Below are 21,635 nucleotides of genomic sequence, written 5' to 3'. Positions count from 1 at the left end.
CTAGAATCCATTATTAAAGAGGTAGCAGGAAGACATTTAGAAAATCATAATGCAATCAGACAAAGTGAACATGGTTTTATGAAAGGGAAATCGGTATGATGGACTTACTAGAGTTCTTTGAAGATGTAACAAGCGCCCAGTAGATGTAGTTTATTTGGATTTCCAAAAGACATTTGATAAGCTGCCACAGGAAAGGTTACTATACAAGATAAGAGCTTATGGTGTTGGGGTTGATATATTAGCATGGGTAAACTGTATTAGCATGACTAACTAACAGGAAACAGACAGTCTAGATGTGTGGGTCATTTTCAGGATTGCAAACTTTAATTAGTGGAGTGCCACAGGGATCAACTATTTACAATCTATATTAATGACTTGTGATGATGAATGGATCGAGCACATTGTAGCCAAATTTGCTGATGATATAAAGATAAGTAGGAGAGCAAAATGTGAGGAGGATACAAAGTGTCTGCAAAGGATATGGATTGGTTAAGTGAGCAGGCAGAATTTTGCAGATTGAGTATTACATGGGAAAATGTGAGGTTGTCCACTTTGGCAGGAAGAATAGTAAAGCATAGTATTACTTAAATGGAGAGAGAGAATGTTGCAGTACAGAGGGTTCCAGGTGTCCATATATATGAATCACAATAAGTCAGCATGTATGTACAGCAAGTAATTAGGAAGGCAAGCGGAATAAAGTTGACCTTTATTGCAAGAGGGATAGAGTATAAAAATAGGGAAGTCTTGCTACAACTGTACAGTGCATTGATGAAACCACACTAAAGTACTGTGTGCAGTTTTGCTCACCTTATTTACATGCTGGCACTGGAAGCAGGTTCACTAGGCTGAATCCTGGGATGAGGAGTTTGCCGAGGTTAAGCAGGTTGGGCCTATACTTATTGGCAATAAGAAGAATGAGAGGTGATCTTATTGAAGCATAAGATTCTGAGGACATTTGACAGGCGGGATGCTGAGAGGATGTTTCCTGTTGTGAGGGAATCTAGAACGAGGGCCACAGTTTAAAAATAAGGGATCTCTCATTTAAGATGGAGATGAGGAGGAATTTCTTCTCTCAAAGGCCCGTTAGTGTTTGGAATTCTCCTCCCAGAGAGCAGTGGAGGCTGGGTCATTGAATGTATTCAAGGCTGAGTTAGGCACAGTTTTGATTGCCAAGGGGGAGGTGACAAGGATTATGGGAGTAGTGAAGTTCAGGCCCACAATCAGATCAGCTATAATCTTATTGAATGGCAGATGAGGCTTGAGGAGCTGAATGGCTCCTATTTCTTATGGCCTTATGTTCAGTTAAAGCAGGGACCTAAAGCAAAGTCTCAGTGGCAAGTAATTAATATCCCATTGGACATAAAATCACTTTGGGGTCATGGGACTGGGCAGGAGTGGACATTATGCCCACTTCCACATCCAGCCATGGGATCCAGATGTTGGATGTAAAATCCACTTCGTGATAAAATTATTAAAGAAAACTGCAAAACCTATTTGGAATTGCTGGGATAAAGTACCTTTTTTCACATTTATCTTCTGATTCATGCTTGTTACTGTATAATATCTATCATACAATAAGTTTGATTAGTAATTTTAGTTTAGGCTCTGTGATCTATCACCTATTTCCTCACAGTCATCCCTTGGAGAATAGTACAAAGTAGCTGATTAACATTATGGCAGGATAACCATGTGACAATTTTCACAGAAGCTAATGGGGGAGTTCTGATCTATATGGCTTCCAGAGCCCACATGGTGACGGGGCTGGGGTCACCCACACTCTCCGGACTCAAGTATCCCATTGGGCATCAACCCAGAATTCAGAGCTGGAGTTCTAGTCCCCACCCACCAGGCCTGTCAGGAGTGGGGTTTGAACCCTGTACCTTCTGATCTAGAGGTAGGAATGCAACCACTGAGCTGAAAGCTCACTCCTAGCATGGCTGCTGATTTGGAGAAATCTGGAGGACACCGTGTATAGGCCATACTCTTTACAATGCTTAACCCAAAGGATAGAATGTTTCAATGTTTCCTATGTGGCACACGATCTTATATGTTTCAAGCATAAGGCCAGGTTAGGAACAGCATAACTTCAACCCCCTTGTATCCTATTCCTCTAGGAATAAAGGCCAGCATTCCATTAACTTTCTGATCGTTTTCTATACCTGTTCATGACATTTTAATAATCTAACTACCTGGAATTCCCAAGGCTCTTTGGACTTCAACTGTTTCTAGTTTCTTACCATTTAGGAAACATCCTGTTCTATCCTATTTTAGTCCATAGCAGATGACCTCACATTTGTCTGCATTGTCCATTTGCCACATTTTTGCCCATTCACTCGATCTATCAATATCTAATATGGAACATCCCCTTACTGGTTTTAGTTCATATCGCTGCTGTAAACTAACCCACCCAAATAATTCACTACCTTTCAGACATATGCTCGTCTGCTTCTCCCAATCTGTATGAAAGTTAAAATTCTCCATTAAGAGCACTTTGCCTATGCCACATGTTTATTTAATCACTGCATTTATACAATCTACCACCGCACAGCTGCCCAAAGGGTCTTATATACAATTCCCACTTCAATCTTAATCCTATATTCAATCTTAAATCCTCTTCAATTTCTTAATTCTGCCCATAAAATCTCCACCTCCTGCTTACCTCTCATTATATCCTCTCTTATCTTTGAAGTAATTTCACCCTTCATCACCATGCCTTTCCCTCCCTCTCTACCATTTTCCCCACCATTCCCGTAGAACTTATAACCTGGTATATTTCTTCTCAGTGCTGACTTTCTTACAGCCATATCTTAGTAATGGCTACCATATCATACCCTCCAAGTTGATTTTGTGCCTGCAGTTTATTCATTTGATTCTTATGCTCTGCGCATTTGTATAAAGAATGCTTATTTGAGCCACACATCCTAACCTGTCATTCTATTCTGTTGTTGTACTCAACACGTTTCTTATTTCTCTCTCCTGGTTAAATTACTTTACATCTTATAATTTCCCCTTTACTGGAATTCCCAAAATCACAATTTCAGACTGTTATTCTATGCTCTCCCCTTTCATGTTTTCAAGCTATTATTCAGACCACATTTTCTTTATAAGCACCCCTGTCCCCACTCCATTTACTAATTTAAAGCTCTTATGACCGCCATATTCATAAGAACAAAAGAATCAGGAGCTGGAGTAAACCATTTGGCTCTTCAAGCCTGTTCTGCTGTCCAGCAAGATCAAGGCTGACCACCCATCTCAACCCCACCTTCCTTCACTATCCCATATGCCTTAATTCCCTTATTACACAAAAATCTATCAACCTCAATCTTGAATATGCTCAATGCCTGTGTACCTAGATAGTTCTTTGGGGTAGCGAACCTAAAGATTCACAATCATTTGAGTGAAGAAATTTCTTCTCATCTTAGTTCTAAGTGACTGTCCCCTTATTAAGGGGACCAAAACTGCACAGAGTACTCCAGGTGTGGCCTCACCAATGCCCTGTACAACTGTTGTAAGAGTCCTTTAATCTTATATTCTGGTCCCTTTGTAGCTCAGGTGGCTAGATGGCTAACATGTGGTTCAGATTAACGCCTACCATGTGGGGTTTGATACCCATTACAGCTGAGGTAGACTTGGGAGCCTAACACCTCACCCTGCCCCATAGTAAATATCACGGCTTAATCAATGATTTGGCAACCTTCAAATAATTGAGGATAGTACCTGAAAAAAAAGAAGAACCAATCCTTCATCCATCTTAATATGTTACCCTCAAACCTTTTTGTATAACAAAATCTTGTGTGGCAGCTTGTCAAATGCTTTTTGAAAATCCAAATATGCTGTATCCACTGGTTCCCCTTAACCATCTTACCAGTTATGACCTCAAAAATCTCTAACATATTTGTCAAACGTGATTTCCCTTTCATAAATCTTAGTTAACTCTGCTCAATCATATTATGGGGCAGAATATTGAGCTTGGCGGTTGGGCAGGAGGGCGGACGGGCCCACCCCTGACTTGGCCGAGCGTAAAATGACACTTGATGACTTCGGGCATGCTGGTATTTCTGCAATATTTCATTCAGCGGGCATGCACCGGAGTCGGCAGCGCGCCTGCCGACAATTAAACGGCCTCTTAGGCCATTAAAATGTAATTAAATTTAAATTGACGCTGCCTGTCCAACCATATGGTTGGCGGGCAGGCAAAAACACCAAGCAGCCTTTGCACTTTTTAGGAAACCTCATCCACAGGCAGGATGAGGTTTCCTAAAGCAAATAAAAATAAAATAAAAATTTTACACTTGAATTAAAAACATGTCTGTGCTCATGTGACAGAGTCACATGAGGGGACATGTTTTATCACATTTTTAATTTCTTCATTAGTTTTTTTAAACAGCGCTTCATATCCCTGAGGCAGCTCTGTGCCCACTCACCCTCTTCACTCCACCCGCACAGCAGGGCTCAGTGTTGCCGCTCGCATTCCATGCTTGGTGGGCCTTAATTGGCCCACTAGCGTGAAATCGCAGTGTGGTGAGGATCGCAGGCGGCGGTTGGCTTCCCCAAGCCAAGGGCAAAATTCTGCCCATGATATTTTTAATGTTCACTGTTACCATGTCCCTAATAATAGATTCTATCATTTTGCCTACTCCCAATGTTAGGCTAACTGGCCGATAGTTTCCTGTTTTCTTTCTTCCTCTTTTCTTAAACAATAGGGTATTGTTTGCTGCCATCTAACCTTTGGGAGCTGTTCTAGAACCTAAAGAACTCTGAAAGATCAAAAGCAACACATCCACTATCTCTGCAACCACCTCTTTTAAAATCTTAGGATGCAAGTTGTCAGATCAAGGGGATTTGTTGCCCCTTAGCCTCATTAATTTCTCTAGCACTATTTCTTTATTTATACTGATTTCTTTAAGTTCCTCATTTTGACTAGACACTTGGTTCCTCATTATTTCCAGAATGTTTTTGCATCTTCTTCATGAAAACAAATGCAAATGCTCTCACCTGTCTCTGCCTCTGATGAGCCCATGTTTACTTCCTATTTACATACCTATAGAAACACTTATAACCTGTTTTTATATCTCTTACTAATCAGCCCTCATATTCTCTTTTCTTTTCAGTTTTTGGCCCTCCTCTGCTGAATTCTAAAATCCTCCAATCTTCAGGTTTATTTCTCTTTTTAGCAACATTATGGGCAGGATTTTACATCCCGCGGGCAGATGCACACCCGACTCAATTGGGCTTAGAATAGTGCACGACGTCATCGCGCACTCGGGCATATTTCGGTCAGCAGGCGTACCCGAGAGTTGGCACCGCACCCACCTACAATTAAGAGGCCTATTAAGGCCATTAATCAATTAATTTAAACCTATTTTTTGCTGCCCTTCCAACCTTACAGTTGGTGGGCAGGCGAATCGGCCAGGCAGCCTTTGGATTTTTTAGAAAACCTCATCTACGGGTGGGATGAGATTTCCAACATTAATTTTAAAAAACTTTTTTGACATAATTTTTATAACGTTTATGTTGATGTCAGTGAGTCCTATGTGGGGACATGCTTTGCACATTTTCAAAATCTTTATCTTTGATTTTGATATTGTTCAGTTCCCTGAGGCAGCTCTCAGCCTTTAGGGAGCTTACAATGCGTGCTCCCCCTTGCATGCACAGACTTTTGTGCTCGCACTCCTCTTGCCCGCACCCAGGCAGCGCTGAGCTTTTCAGCTCGTCTTTCACGCTGGCTGGTTGTTAATTGGCCAGCCAACGTGAAATCGTGGTCGGGGGCCAATCACAGGCTGTGGACCATTTCCCAGCTGCTCCCGGGCCTGCCCGCCCAACAACCCAAAAGTCCTGCCCTTTAAGTTTGCTCGACCTGCCCTATCCCCTCTTGACCAGCATAAAATCCATCACATTTCTACTTCTCTTTTGCTCTGAAGAGTCATATGCACTCAAAATGTTAACTAAGTTTCTCCCTCCACAGATGCTGTCAGAACTGTTGAGTTTTCCAGCATTTTCTACATTTACTTCAGATTTCCAGCATCTGCAGTATTTTGCTTTTATTCTAAGCTTCTTTCTTTGATCTAATACTATCTTTAACTCCTTTTGTTAGCCACAGTTAGACCACATTTTCTGAGGCACATTTTGTGCCTTAAAAGAATGTGTTTTTGTTGCAAATAATGTTCTAGTTCTTTAAATACTAGCCATTGCTTATCTACCGTCATATCCTTTATTGTAGTTTCTCAATCTACCTGAGCCAACCCGCCCCTCATTTCTATGTAATTTGTTTTGTTTACATTTAAGACTCTAGTTTCAGACTCAACTAAGTACTTTCAAACTTTATCTAAATTTCCAGCATATTATAATCACTTATTGCTACAGACCCCTTAACCACAAGGTCATTAATTAAGATAAAAGCAAAATACTGCGGATGTTGGAAATCTGAAACAAAAACAAAAATAGCTGGAAAAACTCAGCAGGTCTGGCAACATCTGCAGAGAGGAATACAGTTAATGTTTTGAGTCCATATGACTCTTCGTCAGAACTGTTCTGATGAAGAGTCATACCAACTCGAAACATTAACTGTATTCCTCTCCGCAGATGTTGTCAGACCTGCTGAGTTTTTCCAGCTATTTTTGTTTTTGTTTCAGGTTATTAATGAACTCTTCCTCATTGCACAATACTAGATTCAAAATAGCCTAATTCCTTGACATACTGATCTAGGAAACTATCTTATACCCATTCCCTGAACTCATCCACCGCAGGATTACTGCAAATTTAGTTTGTCCAATCTGTATGAAGCTTAAAGTTCCCATGATTACCGATTTACTCTTGTTACATCCGCCTCTAATTTCCTGATTTATACGGCCCTACTTTAGAGCCACTGCAAACAGCTCCCACTAATGTTATTTGCTCTTTGCTGTTTCTTGGTTCTACCCAAACTGATCCTACTTCTCAATTTCTGGACTAAGATCCCTTTTCTCTACTATCTTTATTCCATCCTTTATTATCAGGTCTACCCCTCCTCATTTTCCATTTTATATATCTCTTCTAAAAGTTAAGTATCCTGGAAAATTTAGTTCCCAATCTTGATCACTTTGCAACCTTATCTCTGTAATGGCTATTAATTTAAACCTATTAATCTCTAGCTATGCTATTAATCCACCTAATTTGTTATAAATGCTTCATACATTCAGACATGGTGCCTTTAGCTTTGACATTTTTCTAATTTTCCTTGACATCATCTTAGTTACAAATGCCCTATAACCTTTGTTACTCTCATTGTCCCTTCCTGACCCACTCTGCTTATTTTTATGCAAAAAGCTACTTTGCTCCTAGAGCTTTGGCATTTCTGTTGCTGCTTTTACCCTTTCCTGAATCCTCCTGTCACCCCCACTCCCTCACAAATCTCCAACCACTTTAATAGTTTAAAGCCCTGTCTACTGCCTCATTATTTAGTTCACCAGAATACACTGGTCCCAGTCCAGTTTAAGCCAATCACCTCCCAGTGGAACATCTCTCTTTCCCAAGTACTGGTGCCAGTGCCCCATGAAGTGAAACCCCTGTCTCAGACACCACTCCTTAAGCCATGCATTTAACTTTCTAATGCAAAAACAAAATACTGTGGATGCTGGAAATCTGAAGTAAAAAGAGCATTGCAGCATTTTCTGGTTTTAATTTTCTAATCTATTTTATCCTATGCCAATTGGTGCATGGCTTAGTTAACAATCCAGATATTATTACTTCGGAGGTTCTGCTTTTTAGTTGGATCCTAATTCCTAAAACTCTCTTAGCAGAACATCATTCCTAATTCCACCTATGTCATTGGTTCCTATGTGGATCATGAGATCCCTCTCCCCATCCAAGTTTTTCTGATGCCATGTGGAGATATCTTTAACCCTGGCACAGAACAGTCAGCAGAATCGTAGCTGCAGAGAACAGTATCTATTCCCCTGACTATACTATCCCCTGTCAGTACTGTTACAACTGGTCCCCAGGCTAGGTCCCCCAATTTGTTAACTTCCCGAACAGGACCCCAATTTTGTTATGCTCCCACGTGAGGAGGGGTTGCTAAAAGGTTAATTTAAAAGGAATTCCCCCCCCCCCCCCGCAACCACCACCACCACCCTGGATATCTTTTCCCAGTCCAAATGTATTTATTTTTAGAAGAAGCCTATTTAACCAGGCTTTCCTGAGTCAAAGAAAGAGTGATAACATTCAAGGCTATGGGCCAAGTGCAGGGCAAATGAGGTTAGGTAGGTAGATCAGGTATTTCTCACATGTCGGTGCAGACTCGATGGGCTGAAGCGTCTCTTCTGCACTGTGATATTCTGTGATTCTGTGATTAGTTACTAAAACCCAAGAAAAAATAATAACAACAGAACACGTACACACAGATCAGAAATGAGAAGTTAAGAGTCCAAATAAAAGTTTTAAAAATATACGAATCAGTCTTTGGCTTGTCCGTGTGGCATAGATGGTGGTACATTATGGCTGTTAAGTTGGGTGATTCCAGTACAGCTGTCTTTGGCAGTTTCGCAGTCAGTTTGGAGACACTTGGTTCTGCAGGGTAGCTGAAAAGGATATTCTATTTCCTTTTTGATTGCGGCTTCTACTGAGCTTTGCCTCCAGCAATGGAGAGAGAGAGAGAGATACTTCACCTGCAGCTGCAACAGGGAAGTTGGTCTTCTTTTGCTGTCACTCTCCCAGCGCACCAGCATACACTACACTGCTTTGCAGCTAGCTTTTTAACCCATTTTTCCCCCATGTATTCCAGGAAAGGAAATAGTCGTATTGCATTCGTATCAGAATTATTTACACATTCTGAGATATAAATCAGCAGGAGATGGATCTTTGGATGACATGCAAATCAATCTTTTGTCTCTGCAACCACAGGAGATTAAAGTTCAATCTTTTGCATCTTTCCTATCTCCCTTTCAAGTGTCTCTGCTTGAAGAAGGCCATGACACCTTTTGAGGTGCGACATTCCATGTTCTCTCAGGATAGGTCTGTGAGTGTAATCCACATAGGAATTTTCCAGAAAGTGTCACTTTGTATTATCAGTCATCTTTTGTTCAGTGCCCTTGTTTGTATTTCTTTAAAAACACACAAGTCTTCCTTAAAAAGTTCAATATGCACGTAAGTAATTTGTGGCTGTAATCGGCTTTTCCTGACAATACCACATTTCTTTTGCCTACCCCCACTTGAATGGCTCACCCTACCATGCTATGGTCAGTTTGCCTATTCATCCTGCAATCCGTGTTCTCATCCACGCAGATAGAAAGTATCTCATATCTGTTGCTCAAAGTCAAGCGTTGAGGCTCCTCCATCACTACATTCTAGATCCCTTACCTGTCTGACTCATAGTACACCCTCCTGTCCCTGAGCATTGACCAAATCTAAAGGTCTACTTAACCTAATGGGTGTGTCTGCCCCCAAAGTGTCCAGGTAATTCTCCTTCTTCTTGATATTCTGCAATACCTGTAACTTGGACTCAAGCTCAACACCTCTGCCCAAAGTTCCTCAAGCTGCAGACACTTACCACAGATAAGTTGCCAGGTGTTGCAATGCTCTTTTCATACACCCATATGCTGCAGTTAACAGCACAAGCCGCCTTGTCTATATAACCATATTTATTTATTCTTTGATTAGTTGGTTACTAATTTAGTAAAATAAACTAATAGCAAGTTACAGTTTTCCAGCTTAGGAACAAAAGAGAAACCCTCGCCAGATATTGGAGGTAAAAAAATAGCAGCTCCTTCTCCTCCTCTGCACCCGCTCTCCTCATAGCTTGAATCGGTCCCAAACTAATCCCACTGCCCTGTTATATTTCCAAAGTCATGTCTGATTCCAAAACTATTCCCATTGTTCCACTTTCTCCATTACTTTGTGTCAATCCCAAACTAATCTCGCTGTCGCACTCTCTCCTCATTGCCCTACATCAATCTCAATCTATTTCCACTGCCCCACGCCCCCCTCGTAGCCTGTATAAATCCAAAACTAATCCTTCTGCCCTGTTCTTTCAGTACAGCTTTGTATCATTCCCAAACTAATCCCACTGCCCCTTGCTCTAATCATTACCTTGTGCCAATCCCAAACTAATACCATTTCCTCACTCTCCTCGCATTGCCTTTTGTGAAGCCCAAATAGGGCAAGAGTTGTTCCAGACTGCTCCCACCGTTCTCCCAGTAGCTATTGGTAAAGTAGCCTCGGTGGGACAGAACAACAGGTCCATGGTCTACTCAAATCTGGGATTGGGGGAGGTGGTTGAAAGTAAAGAAGTGAAGATATTTAGAAAAACATTCCATTCCTTCAAATTGTTAATGATTTGAAGTTAATTAACCAATGTACTTTATTTTTGTGGCGCATCAATAAAGAACTTTGTAAATTACCTTAATCTCCAAATTGTTAAGATTCCAAACAATGCATCAGTACTAGAATGCAGTTTTCACTATCAGTATGTACACAAACACAACCCTGACTTGCAAGAGCCAGTGTCATCTATTCAATTGCCATGAGCAATGAGTATTTTATAACGATTAACCAGTTGTCATTTGAACATAAGGTGGCCTTGAATGCAGAATAGCGAGAAGTTATGCTAAATCTTTACAAGTCATTAGCTTGGCCTGAGCTGGAGTAATGTATGCAATTCTCAGCATCACACTTCAGGAAGAATGCCAAGGCTTGCAGAGGATATCGAGGAGATGTACCAGAATGGTTCCACGGATAAGGGACTTTAGTTATTTGGAGAGACTGGAGAAGCTGTTTTCCTTAGAGCAGAAAAGGTTAAGGGGTGATTTAATAGAGGTGTTCTAAATTATGAGTTGATAGAACAAATAAGAAGAAATTGTTTCCAGTGGCAGAATATGATCAGTAATCAGAGGACATAGATTTAAGGTAATTGGAAAAAGAACCTGAGGGAAGATGAGAATTGTTTCTATGCAACGAGTTGTTATGATCTGGAATGCAATGCCTGAAAGGGTGGTGGAACCAGATTAAAACTATCATAAGGGAATTGGAATAATATTTGAAAAGGAGAAATTTACGGGGTTATGGGGAGAGAGCAGGAGATTGTGGGATAGTTCCTTCTCTGAGCCGATGCAGGTACATTGGGCTGAATAGCCTCCTGTGTTGTATCACTCTATGACTCCATATTTTTAAACCACAGTTGGAATGCAGCTTTCCCTGATTCTATGGTCTTGAGAAGGTCATGGAGGAGTTTTTACTTGACTGCCTTTTCTTTCCAACATCAAACTTAACAATAAGATAAAAGCAAAATAAGTGGATGCTGGAAATCTGAAATAAAAACAAAAAATGCTGGAAAAACTCAGCAGGTCTGGCAGCATCTGTGGAGAGAGAAACAGAGTTAAAGTTTCGAGTCTGTATGACTCTTCTTCAGGTGTTCTGAAGAAGAGCACCTGAAGAAGAGTCAGACCTGAGTTGTTCCAGCATTTTCTGTTTTTACTTCAAACTTAACAACACATGGGACTGATTCTACAAGCATGTCTTTATTCAGCATTTCTCCTGTTTCCAGATTCCGTCCAGAGAGGAGTTTATTGTGTTGGATGTCCATCTGTTACCAAAGGATCCTGCGGACCAGAAGCAGCTCAGAACAGCAGCAACTCGATCCCTGCCTCCGAAAGTGCGGCTCGAGCTCCCTCCCTGGCGTGGCTCAGACCGACATCCAACGGACACCGTACGCTTCAACTATCTGGACAACTGTGACCCCATAGGGGAAGAGTAAGGAAACCTGCTATAGGAGGTTTCGGGCCACCAACGGGGAAGGGAGCACCTATTATGTGAGAGGGACCTTTTGCTGTTCCAGCTCACGAATGCTTTCTGGCTGTTGCTCCAATGCCTCATATCGCTCTCCAGGGAGCCTGGGGAAGTTATTTGCTTCCCAGATTGAAAGTGGTCACTGTGTCTCCACCCCCTTTACCTTGGCCTGGGATGTCTGCAGCATTCTCCGGGGTGGAAGACAAAGGGCCAGACACATAAATGGGACACTCCCAGCCCTGTCGCATGCGCTTCTGAAGGTTCACCTGAAGGATATGTAGAAGAATGGGGTTTGAAGGTGAAGCTGCAACAGCCTCCTACTCCTACTCTCCTTCACATTGGGTCTGAAGAAGTTGTCACAGGCTTCGACTCCTGGTCCCTTCCCATGGGGGAGGTGTGAGGGGTGTGCTGTGAGCATCAGGTAGCAAGCCAATAAAGGAAAATGTGTTTTTCTTTTCCCATCAGGTTTGTGGGGTTGATGGTCTTCTGATTACCATCCCACAGCCAGTTTCCATTGCGACCTCTGCTTTTCTGCCACTGAATCAAGGCATAGGCCTGTGTTAGGAGGAGGGAGGACCACATTGTGATCCATAAAAATCCTGAACCTGCCAATGCTGGGAGGCATTCAATTCAGTTGAGGTACAGTACTAAGAGAAGCAAGGAAGAGAAATGCTGGACCCAGTCTGCCTGAGTGTGATTCTAACTTGGGCCTTGGAAAATTTTTAAGGAGGCTGTAGAAAAGAAAAAGAAAAGAAAAGTGTGGTTTGATGTTTAGCATATGATAAAGGGGATTGATGTTCATTGTAACTGGTCATGTAGCAATATATATCCTCCATGTAACTTCCCACGCACCTAACTGCAGGTAATGGGTTGGACCTGCGCCTCTTTCACCATAAGACATAGGAGCAGAAATTAGGCCATTCGGCCCATCAAGTCTGCTCCGCCATTCAATCATGGCTGATAAGTTTCTCAACCCCATTCTCCCGCCTTCTCCCCGTAACCTTTGATCCCCTTACCAATCTATCTCGGTCTTAAATACACTCAATGACCTGGCCTCCACAGCCTTCTGTGGCAATGAATTCCATAGATTCACCACTCCCTAGCTAAAGAAGTTTCTCCTCATCTCTGTTCTAAAAGGTCTTCCCTTTACTCTGAGGCTGTGCCCTCGGGTCCTAGTCTCTCCAACTAATGGAAACATCTTCCCCACATCCACTCTATCCAGGCCTTTCAGTATTCTGTAAGTTTCAATCAAATCCCCCCTCATCCTTCTAAACTCCATCGAGTATAGACCCAGAGTCCTCAAACATTCCTCATATGTTAATCCTTTCATTCCTCGGATCATTCTCGTGAACCTCCTCTGGACCCTCTCCAAGGCCAGCACATCCTTCCTGAGATACAGAGCCTAAAATTGCTTACAATATTCTAAATGTGGTCTGACCAGAGCCTTATAAAGCCTCAGCAGCACATCCCTGCTTTTATATTCTAGTCCTCTCAAAATAAATGCCAACACTGCATTTGCCTTCCTAACTACTGCGTCAGCCTGCAAGTTAACCTTAAGAGAATCCTGGACTAGGACTCCCATGTCCCTTTGCACTCCAGATTTCTGAATTCTCTCCCCATTTAGAAAATAGTCTATGCCTCTATTCTTCCTACCAAAGTGCATGACTTCACATTGCCCCACGTTGTATTCCATCTGCCTCTTCTTTGCCCATTCTCCTAACCTGTCCAAATCCTTCTGCAGCCTCCCCGCCTCCTCAATACTACCTGTCCCTCCACCTAACTTTGTATCATCTGCAAACTTAGCCAGGATGCCCTCAGTTCCTTCATCTAAATCATTAATGTATAAAGTGAAAAGTTGTGGTCCCAACACTGGCCTCTGCGGAACTCCACTAGTCACCAGCCGTCATCCCGAGAAGGACCCCCTTATCTCCACTCTCTGCCTTCTGCCAAACAGCCAATCTTCTATCCATGCTGGTACCTTGCCTCCAACGCCATGGGCTGTTATCTTACTGAGCAGCCTCCTGTGCGGCACCTTTTCAAAGGCCTTCTGGAAGTCCAAGTAGATAATGTCCATTGGCTCTCCTTTGTCTAACCTACTTGTTACCTCCTCAAAGAATTCGAACAGATTTGTCAGGCATGACCACCCCTTGATGAAACCATGCTGACTTTGCCCTATTTTACCATGCACTTCCAAGTATTCTGAAATCTCATCCTTAATAATAGACTCTAAAATCTTACCAATGACCAAGGTCAGGCTAATCAGCCTGTAATTTCCCGTCTTTTGCCTCACTCCCTTCTTAAACAGGGGGATTACATTAGCGATTTTCCAGTCCTTTGGGACCCTCCCTGACTCCAGTGATTCCTGAAAGATCACCACTAACGCCTCCACTATCTCTTCAGCTATCTCCTTCAGAACTCTGGGGTGTAATCCATCTGGTCCAGGTGATTTATTCACCTTCAGACCTTTCAGTTTTCCTAGCACCTTCTCCTTGGTAATGGCCACCCCCATACGCACCTCTGCCCCACGATTCTCTTGAACTTTGGGGATGTTACTCTTGTCTTCCACCGTGAAGACTGACGCAAGTACCTATTCAGTTCGTCTGCCATTTCTTTGTTCCCCACTACTACTCCTCCAGCGTCATTTTCCAGCGGCCCAATGTCCACTTTTGCCTCTCTCTTACCCTTTATATATCTAAAAACCTCTTGCAATCTTCTTTTATATTACTGGCTAGTCTTATTTAATCTTCTCCCTCTTTATTTCTTTTTTTGGTTTCCTCTGTTGGTCTTCGTAGGCTTCCCAATCCCCTGGTTTCCCACTGCTCTTCGCCGCATTGTATGCTTTCTCTTTAGCTTTTATGCTGTCCCTGACTTCCCTTGTCAGCCATGGTTGCCTCGTGCTCCCTTTATTATGCTTCTTCTTCCTAGGGATGAATTTTTGCTGTGTGTCCCAAATTACTCCCAGAAACTCCAGCCATTGCTGTCTTTTCTGCTAGGCTCATCTCCCAGTCAATTCTGGTCAGCTCCTCCCTCATGCCTCTGTAGTTGCCATAGTTCAACTGTAATACCGTTACATCTGATTCCAGCTTTTTGCTCTCAAATTGCAGGGTAGATTCTACCATACTATGGTCACTTCCTCCTAAGGGTTCCTTCACCTTAAGCTCCCTTAGCAAATCTGCCTCATTACACGTCACTAAATCTAGAATTGCTTGTTCCCTAGTGGGCTCCACCACAAGCAGCCCCAAAAAGCCATCTCGTAGACATTCCACAAATTCCTTTTCTTGGGATTCACTACCAACCTGATTTTCCCAGTCCACCTGCATATTGGAATCCCCCATGATCACTGTAACCTTGCCTTTCTTACATGCTTTTTCTATCTCCTGGCGTACTTTGTGCCCTACATCCTGACTACTGTTCGGAGGCCTGTATGTAACTCCCATTGTAGTTTTTTCACCTTTGCGGTTCCTCAACTCTACCCACACAGATTCTACATCATCTGACCTTACGTCATTTCTTGCTATCGATTTAATTTCATTTCTTATTAACAAAGCAACCCCACTTCCTCTGCCAACCTGCCTATCTTTTTGATAGGATGTCTATCCTTGGATATTTAGCTCCCAGACCTGATCCCCTTGCAGCCATTTCTCCGTGATGCCCACCACATCATACCTGCCAATTTCAATCTGCGCCACAAGATCATTTACCTTATTTCATATACTGCGTGCATTCAGATACACCACCTTCAGTCCTGTATTTCCCGTCCCCTTTCTTATTGTCGTCCCTTTATCTGATGTGCTTGAAGTTAGATTCCTAGCCCTTTCCAAACGCTCTGTCCTATTTTGTGTTCTAGGGAGTTTAATAGCCTCTCCAGGGCTCTCCTTTCTTTTCAGTTTTTTCATAATTTTCCATGAAGTTGAATCCAACCCCCCCACACGCTAACCTGCTGCTTTGTTTCCCATTAGTCATACTTGTTGGAGTTTTACCCCTCCCCCCCCCCCCCACTTTCTAGTTTAAAGTTCTTCTACATTACTCTCTATTTATTCTATGTACTGTTCCTTGAACTAATATTATCCTTATTTTTGAATGAGGGCTGCTGTATTTTTCCAGGAGAAAGAAGGGAGGTGGAACCACATCAGCTCGAGAAAGAAAGAAGCATCCGTCAACAAACTACAAAATGAAGAAAGCAAAATCACTGGTAGGCTCACTAGTACTTCCTTCCTCAGCTTTTTTTGAGGGTAAAATTGGTCTTTAGAGAAAGAGCAAAGTAGCCCATGGTGAAGTAGCAGCCCACTTTATTCTGCACCCATTGACTTCAGTGGAAAAGGAAATTAAGCGCAGGGTAATACAAGCTGTCAGTTCCAGCTTTTTTCTATTTTTGGCAGAGGCCAGTTTTACTTTCTCGGTTTCCCACCTAATGACATGTATTTCACAGACACTGTTGCTAAATGTGCAAGCAGGATCAGAGTTAACTATTTGCATGTTATTGATGTTTTATTGATGAGACTCGTGTATTTAAATTTTCATTGCCAGTTAATTAAGGCAGACTTTGTGTAGTTTGCAGTGGGACACAATTTTCAGAGCTGCGCTGATTGCCCTGAGTCCTTCCTCAACTAACATATGCATTGTCTACCAAACAGCTTGCAATTCCAAATGTTGCCTGCTCAAAACTGAGTAAAGGGCCTTCACAGTTTATTAGGAGGCAGCCCTTCAGGCAAGAATAACTTCCCTGTGTCATGACCCAAAGAGGTCTCAGGTGCTAGTTCCCCAGAGGTAATCTCCAAGGTGAGGAAAGAATATTGAAGTTATGACCAAAATGAAAACGCCAGTTCCCCTTTTAACTGTGGTTTGTTGAGACTCAGTGCTTTAAAGTTCCACTGGTGCTGCCTGAGCAAAGAAAGGAAATAAAGATCGCCAGTACAGTACAGGTGAGAGTGACCATTCAGTCCATTGAATTCATCCTTCCATATAGACCTACAATTCTACCATCACATCATCCAACTGCTTCTTGATTGATTCTAGTGTTTGTACCCATGACTGTAGCTAGAAAACCATCCCAGTTAGTGCCCTTTACTTGTGTTCCTGTCCTGTAGTCACAGTTTAATTTGATACATTTTTTCTAATCTACTCAGTATCTTATGTGCCTGTACCAGCCTCCCTCATTCTTTTTTTTTAATATTCGCTCTCGGGATGTGAGCATTGCCTGCAAGGCCAACATTTGTTGCCTATCCCTAATTGTCCTTGAGAAGGTGGTGGTGAGCTGCCTTCTTGAATTGTTGCCGTTCATGTGGTGTAGGTGAACTACAGTACCTTTATCTGCTGCAGTTTGATACAACTGAGTGCCCTTTGAAATGGCGGAGCAAGCCAGTTAAGAGTCAACTACCCTTGCTCTGGATCCGGAGTCATGGGTAGGTCAGACCAGGTAAGGTTAGCAGATTTCCTTCCCTGGAGAACATTAGTGAACCAGATGGGTTTTTTAAATGAGAATCCAGTAGTTTCATGATCATTATTAATGAGACTATCATTTTTATTCCAGTTTTATTAGTTAATTATTAGTTTATTAGTTAATTTTATTAGTTAATTACCAGCTGCCATGGTAGAATTTGAACTCACATTTCCAGAGTATTAATCCAGGCCTCTGAATTACAAGTCCGGTTACACTATCACTATGTTACCATCCCGCTGCTTTCAAGCAGAAGCTGTCCGATTCCTTTTATCCTTTCCTCATCATTCTGGCAGCAGGAATCAGCCTAGGAATCTTCTCTGCAAGGGTTCCAGCGTCCATCATTTTCCCCATCATTTCGGTAACAAGAGCTGGTCAAACTGCAGCACTAAAGCACCATATAGTTTCTGTATGTCAGCCTCGGATTTGTACTCTGCTCTGACAATATCGCGGACCAATCTGTTTCCTTTGTTGATTGTTGTTGCTCCACAACAATCAGATGTGGTAAGAGTTAATTCTGCTGTTACTCTCGTACTTATTGCAGTTCTCCCTCAGCTAATAAACACTTCTCATTAAGTAAAGATTTTCACATTATTGTTTTTCTGTCTTATTTTTAATTTGGATATCTTAAACTTCATCCAGTGGAGAGTGGTGAATCTATGGAATTCATTGCCACAGAAGGCTGTGGAGGCCGGGTCATTGAGTGTATTTAAGACCAAGATAGATAGGTTCTTGATTAGTAAGGGGATCAAAGGTTACGGGGAGAAGGCAGGAGAATGGGGTTGAGAAACTTATCAGCCATAATTGAATGGCAGAGCAGACTCGATGGGCCGAATGGCCTAATTTCTGCTTCTATGTCTTATGGTCTAATGGTCTTATGGACAATTTCAAAGTACAACTTACTGTAATTTTTAACCAAATACCGGGGTGTGTGGTAGTGGGGAGCATGATTTTGATGTGGGTGAGAGGAGGGCAGAGTGGTCAACCCCATTACCATATTCTCAAGGAGCTGCCCCAGATTCTAATTAGAGGAAGTGGGAAATTTGGTGGTTTCTCAGAGGAGCCAAGCCAGTGGATTGGAGGTTCAGGTATCAGAGGGTCGATATTTTGCACAATTTTGGAGTGGGCACTAGTAGTTCCACCCACTGGATCTTGAAAACTGCACCTGATTCCCTTTGTAGAGTGTAACTCTTGTCTGTTTCTGATGAGAGTTTTGGCTGCCTGTCCAAAGGCTTCAATCAAAATTGTAGTGGGCAGAAGCAGAGTAGGAGTGGGCTTGGGGCAATAATGCTTCCTAGTATTGCAGTTTGCACAAGTGCAGGGAATAGTCATCATAGAAGCAAAAGTAGGTCATTCAACCTCTTGATGATGATTTCCCATTCAATTTGATCATGACTGATCTGTACCTCAAGTCCATTTATCCAGTTTTGCTCCTTACCCCTTGATACCTTAGTTCAACAAAAATTTATTAATCGTAGTCTTGAAAATGATGGCCAGCATCCACAGCCTTTTGGGGGAGACAGTTTCAGATTTCCAATTATCCTTTGTTCGGTAGAAATGCTTTCTGATTTCCAAATGCCTAGCTCTAAGTTTACGATTGTGCCTCCTTGTTCTGGATTCCTCTATCAGAGGAAATAGTTTCTCTCTATCCACGCTATAAATCCATTTATCATTTTAAACACTTCAACCAGGTCAACCTACAATTATCTAAATCAAGTGAATACAACCTAAGCTCATGCAATCAGTCCTCAAAATGTAACTCTTCTGGCCCTGGTATCATTCAGCTAAACCTATGCAGCACCCCTCCAAGGCCGTTATTCTCATCCTGAGGTACAGTGCCCAGAACTGAACACAGTGCTCCAGATAAGCGCTCTGTACAACTAAAAGACCATAAGACATAGGAGCAGAAGTGAGCCATTCAGCCCATCGAGTCTGCTCCATGATTCATTGAGATCATGGCTGATCTGACAATCCTCAACTCCACTTTCCCCATAATCCTTGATTCCCTTACTGATTAAAAATCTGTCTATCTCAGCCTTGAATATACTTAACAACTCAGCCTCTACAGCCCTTTGCAGTAAAGAATTTTACAGAGTGCCTACCCTCTGAGAGAAGAAATTCCTCCTTATCTCTGTTTTAAATGGGCAGCCCCTTACTCTGAGATTATGCCCTCTGGTCCTGGACTCTCCCACAAGGGGAAACAACCTCTCAGCATCTACCCTGTCAAGCCCCCTAAGAATCTTATATGTTTCAATAAGGTTGCCTCTCATTCTTCTAAATTCCAGTGAGTACAGGCCCAACCTACTCAACCTCTCCTCATAAGAAAATTCCTTCATCCCCAGGATAAACCTAGGGGAGAATTTTCTCCCTGTCGGGGGGTGGGGGTGGATGTTGGGCGGGAGCGGGCCGATCGCCACCATTTTATGTGGGTGAGCCAATCAAGGCCCACCCAGCATGACACACACAAAAGCATGCGCACGAATGAGCGCAGAAATCTCCCTGAGGCACAAAGCTGCTTCAGGGAGATTAGTTTAAGTCCAAAAAAATTTAATAAAGGGAAAAAAACAATTTAAGCCATGTCCCCTCATGTGAAACTGTCACATGAGCTGTGACATGTCTATTAATTTAATTAAAAAATTTTACAAGACTTTAAAAACCTTTATGAAACCTCATCCCGCCCGTGGATGAGGTTTCATGATAAACGTAAGGGTCACCTGGGCTCTTCACCTGCCCGCCAACCTTAAGGTTGGACGGGCAGCTCAGTTAATTGTTTCAATTGATAGTTAACTGGCCTTAATAGACCTTTGCTAGTTCAGCGGGCGCACAGCCAATTCAAGTGTGTGCCCGCCGACTGAAAATCTGAATGATGCGTGGTGACATCAGGACGCACGCTCGACATCACCACATGTCATTTTACACCTTGGCGGGCATGCCCCGCCCCGCCCCACTCACCGAGCCGAAGATTCTGCCCCTAGTGAACCTTCTCTGGACTGCCTCCAATGCCAGTATATCTTCCTTAGATAAGGGGACCAAAATTGTTCACAGTATTCTTGGTGTGGTCTAACTAGTGCCTTGTATAGCTCTAGCAAGATTTCCCTATTTTTGTACTCCATTCCATTTGAAATAAAGGCCAACATTCCATTTGCCTTCCTTGTTACCTGTTGAACTTGTATGTTAGCTTTCTGAGATTCATGCATAAGAACTCCCAAATCTCTCTGTGCCACAGCCTTTTGCAGTCTTTCTCCATTTAAATGATATTCAGCTCCTCTATTCTTCCTGCCAAAGTGCATAATCTCACATTTTCCCACATTTTATTCCATCTTGCAAGTTTTTGCTCTCTCACTTAACCTGTCTATATCCCTCTGTACATTCCTTGTGTCATCCTCACCATTTGCCTTCCCACCTATTTTTGTGTCATCTGCAAACTTGGTGATAGAACATTCACTTCCCTCATCTAAGTCATTAATATATATTGTAAATAATTGAGGCCTCAGCACTGATCCCACTGGCACTCCACTAGTTACAGGTTGCCATCCCGAAAATGCCCCCCTTATTCCAACTCTCTGTCTGCTATTAATTAGCCAATTCTCTATCCATACTAATATACTACCCCCAACACCATGGGCTCTTATCTTATTAAGTAGCCTTATGTGTGGAACCTTATTGAACGCCTTTTGGAAATCAAAATATATTATGTCTACTGGTTCCCCTTTATCTATCCTGCTTGTTACCTCCTCAAAGAGTTCTAATAAATTTGTCAGGCATGATTTCCTCTTCATGAAGCCCTGCTGACTCTGCTTGATTATATTATGCATTTCTAAATGCTCTGCTATTACACCATTTCTAATAGACTCCAATATTTTCCCAGTGATAGATGTTAAGCTAACTGGCCTATAGTTACCTGTTTTTTGTCTCCCTCTCTTTTTGAATAAGGGTGTTACATTGGCCATTCTCCAATCCTCTGGGACTTTTCCAGAATCTAAGGATTCTTGCATCCACTATCTCTGTAGCTACTTCCTTTAATATCCTAGGATGCAACCCATCAGGACCAGAGGACCTATCGGCCTTTAGCCCTATTAGTTTCCTTAGTAACTTTTCTCTAGCGATAGTTATTGTATTTATTTCCCCCCCCTCTTTTGCCCTTTGATTATTTAGTATTTTTGGAATGTTATTTGTGTTTTCTGACTGATGCAAAGTATTTATTCAACTCCTCTGCCACTTCCTGGTTCCCCATTATTTCCCCAGCTTCATTCTCTAAGGGGCCTATGTTCACTTTGGCCTCTCTCTTCCTTTTTATGTATTTAAAGAAGCCTCTTACTGTCCGTTTTTATATTAAGTGCTAGTTTACCCTCAAAGTTTATTTTCTCCCTCTTTATTATTTTTTTGGTCATCGATTGTTGGTTTTTAAGGTCTGAATTCTCCGGTTGGCGAGTCGGGGTGG

At 42.3% G+C, this 21,635-nt stretch overlaps 1 protein-coding gene across 4 annotated transcripts in view; it reads left to right on the top strand.

Moving 5' to 3' along the window:
* fbxo16 (F-box protein 16) overlaps nt 1-21,635 on the top strand; it is a 71,635-nt gene that overhangs the window by 38,136 nt on the left and 11,864 nt on the right. For all 4 annotated transcript variants that reach the window (XM_041187305.1, XM_041187302.1, XM_041187304.1 and 1 more), the window contains 2 exons: nt 11,516-11,721; nt 15,862-15,949. In XM_041187305.1, the coding sequence (XP_041043239.1) occupies nt 11,516-11,721; nt 15,862-15,949 (294 nt within the window). The remainder of the gene's footprint in view (nt 1-11,515; nt 11,722-15,861; nt 15,950-21,635) is intronic.

The sequence above is a fragment of the Carcharodon carcharias genome, chromosome 5 (assembly GCF_017639515.1).
Source record: "Carcharodon carcharias isolate sCarCar2 chromosome 5, sCarCar2.pri, whole genome shotgun sequence".
Classification (NCBI taxonomy): domain Eukaryota; kingdom Metazoa; phylum Chordata; class Chondrichthyes; order Lamniformes; family Lamnidae; genus Carcharodon; species Carcharodon carcharias.
Note: the sequence above shows the minus strand (reverse complement) of the source record. Positions and strands in the feature narration are given on the sequence as shown.